Source organism: Halichoeres trimaculatus, unplaced genomic scaffold, assembly GCF_033239565.1.
Source record: "Halichoeres trimaculatus isolate MK-OKI-2021-1 unplaced genomic scaffold, fHalTri1.1 fHalTri1_scaffold_21, whole genome shotgun sequence".
In the NCBI taxonomy this organism is placed as follows: domain Eukaryota; kingdom Metazoa; phylum Chordata; class Actinopteri; order Labriformes; family Labridae; genus Halichoeres; species Halichoeres trimaculatus.
Genome location: NW_027437199.1, coordinates 6,251,615 through 6,262,532, shown reverse-complemented (window position 1 = coordinate 6,262,532; position 10,918 = coordinate 6,251,615). Strand labels below are relative to the sequence as shown.

Genomic DNA, 10,918 nt, shown 5'->3' with positions numbered 1-10,918 from the left:
ATGACTCTGCTCATAAAACCAATGTTTCAAAACCACAAATGAAGTCTTTTCTGATATGTGATGTCTGTTTAATTCATCTCTTTTCATACATTTCTATATCAGCATACAAACACTGACATGGGTGACACATATTCCCATGAAAACAAGAGGGTGGGGGGTGAGCTGTACCAATTTGACTCAAAACAAAGACCCAACAAGCAACACAAAGCACTGATCTGTGTTTTTTTTTTCATTTGAGGTTGAAAGTATTTGACACACAAAGGTCTGTGAGTCTTGAAACTTGTCCAACAGTTGATCCAAAGTGACTATGTTCACTTCAGACTCTGACTTAAAAACACAAGCAGGATGAACAGGAATCATGTATAGAAGGATACATGAAGCAATTACAGAAGTCTTTAAGTCCATTTCTTTGTTTCACCAGGAAATTCCTTTCTTCTTCTTTCCTTGTCCGCTCTTCTTTGCCATCCTTTTGCCTTTTAGCTTCTTGGCCTGTCGCTGGTTCATCCACACAGGGTACTGACCGTTTTCATTCAGCAGAGTTTTCTTGCTGCGCTTGCTGTCAGTATCCATCCTCCCCTCTGTAACACAGTAAAACAGAATTAGAAATAAGAAGTACGAGAGTGAGTATAAACTCTGATCCAGCAGCATCTCTTTCTCTCTTACCATCCCCCTCGGCTTCCGCCATCTCTACGTCCGTCTTCTTCTTTATCTGAGCTGCTTGTACCACAGTGGCAATCTCCTCCACGTCAGCCATGACGGCTTCTCCTTGCTTATCCAGACTCAGAGCCTTTTTCAGACGAGCCAACTCCTTGGGGGCATTTTTCTTCCTCTTCTCTGCGCGCATCTTCCTCTTCCATTTGCTGCGGAGGCTTTTAGCCATTGTGAGATGATCTGGAAACAAACAAAAAGACACCAACATTACCTTTAAATGATCATCCCAGTCTGACATCAAACAGTGAAGTAGCCAACACTTTGTGTCCTACTGTACATCTGATCAAAACCAACTAGTCTTTATGTATACAGCACCAAGTCACAACAAACGTTATCTCAAGACCGCTTAGTAAGACATCAACAGGCCTGTTGGCCTGTTTCCACATCTTAACTCACATCATTTTTTTATATTTATGGTTTCGAAAAGTCTCCTTTGAAAAAAAATGTACGCTTTAAATTCCCGTTAGCCTTAAAAAACTGAATTGAATAACCATTTCAACTTTTAAATAACTACTATCGAGTTATATACATATTTGTAACCAAAATACAGAATAATTAATAACGTCATCTCTGTGTGGAAGAAGCTGTTGGTTCAGGATAAGTGACAAAAACCTTTTGAATTTAATAACCCGAAGCGTTCACATTTAGATGCTTCGTATTTCGTTAGCATGTAAGCTATTAGCTCTATGCTGTGGATTACTCCGCCGTAAAGACACAAAAAAGCGAATTAATACCCGAGGATACTTGGATTAAAGTGTTAAAAAAATACTAAGTATGGAAGAAATAAGGTCTGACTTACAGAAAATCAGTTAAAGTGCTGAAAACTCCTCCGTTCACACACTACTCCTCACACGTGTTTACAGTTGGAGAAATGAATGACGTATGTAGACATGGAATGAAGCAGTAATCTGATTGGCTGCTCCTGTCAACCTCTGTGAAGACCGTGGTCTCTGGTTGGCTGGAACACGAAAGCGGAAGCAAAGGAGAGTAGATGACGAAAAATCTCTCCAGTAAATAGATATGGAGCTGACTGTTTAATAATAAGGCTTTAATCAAACATTTACTACTTATATAATGAATATTTTTTTTGTTTGTTTAATTTTTAAATTTGTTTAAAGAGAAGGACGAGTCTAGGGAATGACCAGAAGATGGCAGTAAAAAGAGGGTGTGCTGAAAAACAAGAGAGAAGAAGTGAGGCGCTGGCAGCAGCACAGATTAGCATTAGGAAGGAGATGAAGGACGAACAGAGAAAAGTGAAGATGAATTTGTCCTCCACGGTTCGCCATTGTCAGCCTTGCCAGCTCTGAGCTCCGTGGTCTGTAAAGACCTCATGCTGGTCTCAGGTTTAGTCCTGAACGGCTGCCCCCGCAGCATGGCTTCAGATCGTCACTTCAGTTTTGCTAGCTCAGCTAGCTCATCTGGACTCAGCTGTCCTTCCGCTCAGCTGTGCAGCAGCATGTTGGACTCAGCTGCGGAACAGATGATGGTGTTTAAGGATTTCCAGGCTGCTTTGGAGACGTGTGACAGCGGCCTGAGGAGTCTGTCAAACACGGGGCCAGAGGACAGCAGGTGAGGCGAAACGCACCGTGCTATGCACCTGTGTGCTCACCTACAGCCTGCAGGAAACTTCAAAATAACTAATAGTAATTAACAATTATCTCACTATATCTGTGTTTGACTTGTCAGGTTTGTAGAGTTTAAGGCTGGTTTCTGTATCCTGGGGATTCAAGCTCTGGCTGAGATGAACCAGTGGCAAAAGGTCCTCACCTGGATCCTGCAGCAGTATCAGGACCCAGACCGGATACCTGCCGAGATCATGAAGATGAGGTGAGCAGAATTTAAAATAAAGAAGAATATATCATTGATGTTTCAGCTTCTTCCATCATATTGAATTTGCCTTGGTATCCATCTAGCTAGCTAGCTAGCTAGCTACATTTCTTTAATTCCTTATTGTAAATATGGGATTAGGGAGGATAAGAAACAATAAGGGATGGGTATTGATACAGTTTTATTGATACAGGTGTCGTCATCAATTCTGCTCCTTTGTTGATACCTAAACTGATTCCTCCTGTGAACTTTCTGTGTACAAAAAGTAAGCTTTACAGGTTTCTGGGTCAATAATATGTAATTGGGTTTATAAGTAAACGAGTATGGAATCTGGATCTCAATACCTCTGCACATATAATAAAAAACAGTGTAAATATACTTTCACACAGCGTGCGAAATGTAAAGAACTGTTAAGGGATTTGTTGAGCATAAAGGCTAATGATGTCAATAGATCAAACCATTTCTAACTGATTCTTAAAAAGGAATAATATAATACAGATACAAGTTAAGCCATATATACATTTACACACCAGTATGACTGCGATTTAATTTATTGATATGCTTTAGTTCTCATTTTATAATGTTGTTCCAGGTTTAAAGATGATCAGATGAGACAGTAGGAGCTGGAGGATGGTGAAACTGTTTGTTGAAACGCTCATTATTTTCTAGCCTTAACACCCACAATAGGTTAAAAATGACTGTATGCACTTCAAGAATCTAGTTGGACTGTTTTCCTGCAAACTGAGATTCTGTGGTTAGCTGTGTTGGCTCGATTTGACTGTTTTACTGGCCAGTTAGTCAGAGTTTAAGTTTCAGTTTGAGAATGAGGAAACAAGTTATTTTGAAATGTATAATTAGGACAGAGAAAAAACTGTAAAATTATTTTTTTGTTCCATTTCTAGAGTAGAATAAAAGTTTCCTGAAACTGAACATGGGTTTTCAAAAGTCTGAAGACTCCCTGAGATGATCCAGTCCAGATCTGAACAGTGAAAGCGTGGTGGCTTTGGTTCAGGACCAGCTTCTCTAACAGCTGAATTTTGTGAACCAGACTCAAAAGAAATTTGGACAGGAACATTAATAAAAACATTCAAAAGCACAAGTAACTCCTTCTCAATCCTGGTGTGGGAATAACTGTCTCCTGTCTCTTCCTCTGGCAGCATCGTTCTTCACTCTAAGGTGGGTCAGCCGGCGCGGATGCAGGATGCAGCCAGACTGTGGTTACTCAGCCCATCTAACCGGAGTCTGAACGGGTTCGGGACGGTGGCAGAGCTGTACCTCCTGCACATCCTCCTCCCTCTGGGACAGAAACACTCTGCTCTGGAGCTGATCCACGGGGACGTTGGGAGTTCAGTGTTCACAGAGGATCAGAGACGAGCAGCGCTGGAGCTCTTAGAGGAGAAGGAGCCACTGAGTGAAGAGTCGCCACTGAGTCCCGTAACCAGCCTTGAGCCTGTCTCCTCTGGAGGTCTCACTCAGCTTCTTGAAATCATTTTAACTCAGACAGATCAGAAAAATAACCCTGTGTGTCTCTTTACAGGATGTGTGCTCCATAAACTGGAGTCCATGCTCCGGTCTTTGTACAGGAAGCTGTGTTTGACCTGCTCCAGATCCTCCTCTCTGCAGAGACTCTTCCTGGCTGCTGTCCTTCTCTACATGCTGGCCCTTCGTCTGGATCCAGGTTGGTTAGAGTCATCATGACGTCTGTTGGGGTACGAAACAGGAGTTTTTACATGAGTCTCCCTCTTGTGTCCCTGCAGCTCTCCCCTCTTCCTTCATGTGGATCTCCAAACTCCTTCAGCTGCTCAGAGGCGTGTGGAGGGCCATGTTCGCTCCTTACTACAAGGCCCAGAGCAGAGGACTCTGAAGAATCAAACTATTAGACTCTGGTTCTGTCTCCTGTGATGGTTCGATACACATCGATCGTCATTCCTGAAACTCACACATTTCCAGCTATTTGCTGTTTTCTGCGAGATGTGACCGTACGCTTAAAGTCTTAATGTTTCTCTACAGACTGATTCTAAGTGGACACTAGCTTCTGCATAAAGCTTCACTGAGAAATACACTACACGCTATAAGCTAACAGGATCCCTGAAGCTCAGCTCTGTGCAGCAGCTGTGTTAGAAACTTCTGGAGCAGTGAAGAAAAGACACGATTCAAAACATTCTGCAGGAACTGAGCAGGAAAAATGTTGCACAGACTGTCCAACAGGTACCTTCATAAAAACAATGTTACCTGGATTTTTGCTAATTTAGATGAATGAAAAAGCTGTTAATCGGTTGAATAGAGATGTTTAAAGTAGAGTTTGCACGCTGCATCGCAGATTAACCAGGAATCTTTGTGGTTCACTGCTTGCTGGAAGAAATGGGTTAGTTTTATAACTCCATAGATAATTTTGACTCCCTTGTGTTTGATTTTTGTGGGTTTTTATTTCAATCTGTTGGGATTTTGTGCTTTGGGAATGACGGTTTGAAACCGTGCTGAGGATGTAGCAAAGATGTGATTTGATGAATATTATAGCTATCTTTATGTGTTTCGCACTGGACGAGAGGCGGAGCTTACAGGGTCTCCAGCCCCATCAGACTGATGAGCATGTTCCTGGACTTCTCACTTCCTGACCAGCCGAGAAATCGAACCACAAACCTTCTTACTGTGAAGCAACAGCCGCTGTGACTTAGTGGTACGGTCGTCGTCCAATTCCAGATCTCACAGTGTCATGCTGAAGTGTCCTTAAGCAACACATGAACCCTAAGTGTGAAGCTGAATGAATGTGATGAACTAATGCCTGTGTTTGTCTGCGTGAGTAAAGAGCTTTAATTGGTCAGAAAAGAGATTTATAACTTTAGGTCTATGTGGAGTCTAAGTGCAGTCTTTGATTGACTGTCATGATGTGTAGTTTTCTATTAAACTACCGTGATAACACAAAAACGGATCATTTGTTGTGTCTTTACTTTCTCCGTTCTCTGGTACATTGTCTGACTCAATACAAAAAAAAAAATCACTCAAATCTGAAGATAAATTATTGATCTTTTCTTGCTAAAGATAATCAAATTATAACAAACTGATTGTAACATGAGAAAAAGGATTATAAAGGTGATTTAAAGGAAACAACCAGCTCACCCCTTCTTTCTCATCCACACCACCCAAACCAACCCCTCTCCAAGAATTAACCACAAACCAGCAATTAACCACAAAACAACCTCGCACCCCAAAAAACCCAGAAATACAAAAATAAACTATAATCTAATTCGAGGGATGCACGATATTATCGGCACAATATCGGTATCGGCTGATAAAAGCTTAAAAACACGTTTATCGGTATCGGCAGATATGAAAATTTCTGCTGATATGCACAGCCGATAAGGAGCTATTCAGTTAGGATTATTATTATTTACCATCTGAAAAATAAGCTCCTTAAATAAAATGTAGCACTTCATTTATTTGCACTGCAGAGCTCTGTGTCTGTCACCAGGTTGTTACAGTAGCTCTAAAATAATCAAATGCAACTTGGTTATGTTTAAAAATGCATTGTACATTTAAAGTAGGGATGCACGGTATTGGATTTTTGCCGATATCCGATATGCCGATATATTGAAACCCCTTTTGGCCGATACCGATAATCACAAGTTTGTTTGTTTTTTTCACTGTAAAGAAAGCTAAGTCTATCCTGTACTGGAATTTATATGTTACTCTTATTGTGACGGTCTTATTTGTTTAAGAAACACACATAAAACAGAAATTGTCATATCTGCAGATACTGATAAACGTGTTTTTAGGCTTTTATCAGCCGATACCGATATTGTGCCGATAATATCGTGCATCCCTAATTTAAAGTTCATGTGATCTAAAGAAATTATTTTTCTGTATTTCAATACTGAATGTCTTGAGTTTGAAAAAATAATACATTTCTTATTTATGGTAAAATCAAATGTTTTTGGTCTTGTTTTATGTGTGTTTCTTAAACAAATAAGACCGTCACAATAAGAGTAACATATAAATTCCAGTACAGGGTAGACTTAGCTTTCTTTACAGTGAAAAAAACAAACAAACTTATGATTATTGGTATCGGTATCGGCCAAAAGGGGTTTCGATATATCGGCATATCGGATTTCGGCAAAAATCCAATATCGAGCATCCCTATTTAATTCATAGCTTCTACACTCTGCTTCAGAATTTATCCTGCACAACAGACAACTACTGAGATTATTTCAAAGAGTCCTGATCCTAAAAATTGTTAACAGAGTATTAAACTGTCAAAAACATGAGAGTTATTCCTGATCCTGATCAGGTATAGAAGTTTCAGGCATGTTTTATCACCTCAGCTTATAACTTTAACGAAAGATGAAGAAAACTCCTTCATGCTTTGACTGTTCTTCATTGTGCACCTTTACTCCAGTTCCTGTCTCTCAGCAGCTCTTTGATTTCTTCTAGATTGAGTTTGATCTGAGTTTATCTGGTGGACAGATCAGGAGAAAAGACAGTGGAGAGGGACTCGAGGTCTCAGGTTGCCCCCTTGACAAACCCTGAAGAAAAAAAACGATTAAATTCTGTGGAAATTCAGCAGAGTGAAGCTTCATCTGTGTTGTAAAATTCTTTCTAATCTTGAATCAAAACCGACAGTTTTATCTCATCTGTTGGAAAAACATCAAGTGAGTAATTTTATTATTTCACACTCTGAGCCAAATGTCTGTGGTTTTCAGACTCAGTCATTGGTCTGGTTCTCATCAGCTCATTCCAGTCTTTAACAAAGTCAAATCACTGAATGATAAGAAGCCCCCTGATGGTGATTTTTACAGTGAGAGTCTGAAGTTTCCACCCAGGCCGTGGATCCAGGCCTCCTCCTTTCTGAGCCTCCAGGTTTCGTGCTGTTTGCAGAGAGCGTGTCTCAGCATGTACTTAGAAAGGAGTGTGAAAGTGTGTGTGGTAAAACTCATTGAAAGTTCTTCCTCGAAAGTGACGTCTGGGTTTTTCTGTGACTCAGTCAGACGTCACAGCTGTTCTCCTTCAGACGGTGGAGATGAGCTCATCAGAGCTGGATTCAGGAAGTGGCAGCTGTTAAGATAAGCCAGATAACTGAAAACACATTGTTGTGAAACAGCTTTGTTTTTCTGAGAGTAAGAGAAAATAAGTCACATGTGTGGAAGCATGTCAGCTCAGGGCCACCGTAGAGTCTCTGTTAAATGAACACAACCTTCCCTGCTTTTTTTTTTTCTTTAAACGTTATAAACGCTTTGTAAACAGTGCAGTTTACAGGAACAGAATACAAAAAACATAAATAACCCAGAATAAAGCCAGGGGTTGGGTCTGTAATTATAAATCATTAAATAAAAACAATCTGAGAAAAGCAATGATAGCTTTCTTGTCGCCAGATTTTCTTCAATAATTATATTTATTGTTCCACATCTTCAAAAAAAAAAAACGTTGGGTTTTTTGTTGCTAAATTTGCATTTGTGAATGAAAAATTTGCTAGCATAATTAATAAGAAACAAGATCCCGCCTTCCACGGGCTGCAAAGCTGCTTTACAGCGTCAGGAAGTGGCCTGCGTGCTGACGTCATCACGCATTATAATGAGGAACAGCTTGATGCGCAGCTCAGTCAGCAGACAGAGCAGCTGTGGGACTGTAAGTCTGTGCACATGAAGACTTTTTAACGTTAAAGGAGGAGAAACTGGCTGAAGGTTTCTCTAAGAGTCAGATCTGAGGATTTGTGTCAGCTGATCGGATTCAACTTCAAGGAGGACAGACTCCCACGGACTCCTCCAGAACACCCCACGGACTTCTAACAGACTCCCCACGGATCTTACGAGCTCCAGGTAAGATTTACCCACGATGACTATTTCCTGGTTCGTTCTTTTACTGAGTGAAAAACAGAAAAAGTGAAGATTTAATGTGGTGTCTTGTCATATTTTGCTTCCTCAAAAACCATGTGGCCTATCACGGCTCTGGTGCTGCGTTCAGGTTCCTCTCCACTGCAGTTAAAGTCAGTTTTCCCTAAAATACAGACACATGGAGGCAGGTTTACAAGAAAGCATGAACAATGAACAGATGGGATATTAAGAAGCTTTTATATACACAGAGATTTATTTTTGTGTATTGAAGAAAAAGTTAGAGGGAAAGAAAAATCTGTTTGACTGAAAGTGAAATATTTTCTGTTCAGCTCTTACTCTGAAGTAGCCCTGGCATAAATTAAAACACTGTAAATTATAACTAAAAATTGTCTAAACTCAACCAACAAATTTTTTCCTCTCTGTAGAGACGTCCCCCCCTCTGCTCTGGGAGCCATGGTTGCAGCAGTCCTCAAGATCTACTTCATTGGGACGGCGCTCAGTGTCCTCGCCGTCTTCTACGGGATCATAGACTCTTTTGGTGGCCTGATGTACGTCCAGGACCGTCACTACGTTCTGGGGCTGGAGCAGCACGCTCAGGGACCGGTCCCCTCAGGTGAGCAGCGGAGAGGATCCACTGTGACCAAAGACATCGACTCATGAGGGGCACAGACATGGACACGCTGTGGGACTTTATAGAGACAGGATGAGCAGGTGCTGAGAAAGTGCTGGACTTGAGCCTCAGACCTGTTTTGATCAGCTGTGATTCCTGCTGGCAGACACTGAAGCAGCTACAACACATTGCAGCTCCACTGAACAAATATTTGCACTAAAGTCAGGATGTGTTTTTCACTTTTTCATATTTTTGTATGTTTTTAGTTTTATTAGAATAAATGGTGTGAGATATTAGAAATATATTCACTGGGGCCTCTTTTTAGAAACAGAAACTAAAGAAAGTCATCTCTATTGTTCTACGGAGAGCTCACTCACTTCCAGATCAAAGACCTGAGGAAACCCCCTCCTCCCTAATGAGCCTCAAAAACTGATAACACTCTTCAAAATGTCAAAACAGAAAGGAGGAAAACACATTCAGGAAGGTTTTAAACTTGGGTTCATGAGCGTTTGTCACTCATAGGGTACTTCAACCCAAAAATTCACAAAAAAACACCAGAATGGCGGCCACATCTTGCAATGCGTCACAGAGGAAGTCTCATATGAATCAGAGCTCCGCATCTATGGCTTCTCTGGTAAAAATAAACTGTTTGGAATAGTAATAATCATTACAAGAAACTATTTGGTTAAGGTGTTTCACAGCGAGATTGCACGGAAACAGCTGAAAGCAAACCGTTTATAGAAATAGAAATGTAAATTTAGGCTTTAAAGTTATAATTTAGTCAATTTTATATTAAAAAAATGAATGGGATTATTTCTTATAGGTTTTGTTTTGTAATATTTGCCTGTCCCCTTAAGTTCTTGATACAGTCCAAGGTATTAGAGTTGTTAATTTAACGGCAAATTGTGAAAGTGTCCTTTAAAAATTGGTATTTCTGAATAATAACACAGGTTTTTAGCCATAGACTGTATAAAACATGGACGTAGTCTCGCAGACGTCACCCGTCTGTTTCTGAAACAGAAAATGAAGCAGATCGGCTTTAGCTGCCATACTGGTAGTGGCAAGGGCTTCGCCTGCAGCCATAGGGCGCCTGTCGGTCACGTGACCCTCAGCTGTGCCTCTTATTGGGGGAGCTTGCGGTCTTAATATCTTCTGAACGGCCGATTTAGAAAAAAAAAAAAACCCTGTACAGTGGGTGCCGGTAGTAAAATTAGCGACTCAGACAGGAGACGTATTTTGAACCAGGCTGTAAATAGGTTAATTTCTGCTTTGAAAATGGCTTTTTTGGCTTGGTGTGTATGTGACTTCCTGTACTTCTAAAGCCAACCTCAAGCAGACACTCGAGAAGCAGCAGATTTTAGCACTTCCGCATTGTCTCATATTCTTAGACCGGAGGTTGCTGCTTAGTTTTAGCCTAAACTGTTACTCTACACGACTTCTTTGCATAGGTTTGTACTTTAGCAGTGATTAAAACACCTTCAATCAAGTTAAAATCATTTGTTTTTCTAACATAACAACCAGAAATGTTATCCAGCAGGAGTTATTATGTTAAAGTGACTCAGCATTTAAACACATAGTTCTTCTATAATGACTTTTCTCCTCTATAATCATTAAACTATGTGATTTATTCGGCTTTCCAAACGAAAAAAAAAAAAGTCCATTTAAAACGAATGGGAGACTTTCCTGCATTAAAAGACTCCTTCAACTTTGAGATGGTAAAACTTAAGCATACTTTCAAATTAAAGTAAGATTTGGTCATATTAAGCATTAGTTTGTGTTATTTGTCAAAGTTTAATTGGTCTTTATAGTTCTAACTTTAGAAAACTGGTTAAATACAGACTATTTAAACAGTGAAATAACATATTAATACAGTAAAAGAAGACAAGATTCAAAAATAAAAAAATAGATTTATATTTATGATAATAAATATTCTGCTCTGCCACTC

At 40.1% G+C, this 10,918-nt stretch overlaps 2 protein-coding genes across 3 annotated transcripts; one reads left to right on the top strand and one right to left on the bottom strand.

Moving 5' to 3' along the window:
* Positions 1-87: 87 nt before the first annotated feature.
* llph (LLP homolog, long-term synaptic facilitation factor) lies at positions 88-1,634 on the bottom strand. The gene is made up of 3 exons (XM_074698826.1): positions 1,511-1,634; positions 664-891; positions 88-578 (listed from the first exon to the last, which is right to left on the bottom strand). The coding sequence occupies exons 2-3, from the start codon at positions 878-880 to the stop codon at positions 415-417; spliced, it is 381 nt and encodes a 126-aa protein (XP_074554927.1). The 5' UTR covers positions 881-891; positions 1,511-1,634; the 3' UTR covers positions 88-414.
* Positions 1,635-1,769: 135 nt separating this feature from the next.
* pex26 (peroxisomal biogenesis factor 26) lies at positions 1,770-5,766 on the top strand. 2 transcript variants are annotated; one of them, XM_074698297.1, is made up of 5 exons: positions 1,770-2,280; positions 2,398-2,538; positions 3,696-4,003; positions 4,076-4,216; positions 4,296-5,762. In XM_074698297.1, the coding sequence occupies exons 1-5, from the start codon at positions 2,042-2,044 to the stop codon at positions 4,400-4,402; spliced, it is 936 nt and encodes a 311-aa protein (XP_074554398.1). In that variant the 5' UTR covers positions 1,770-2,041; the 3' UTR covers positions 4,403-5,762. The 2 variants fall into 2 exon arrangements, with proteins under 2 accessions (XP_074554398.1, XP_074554399.1); XM_074698298.1 differs by having other exon boundaries at positions 1,938-2,280; positions 3,696-4,216; positions 4,296-5,766.
* Positions 5,767-10,918: the final 5,152 nt, after the last annotated feature.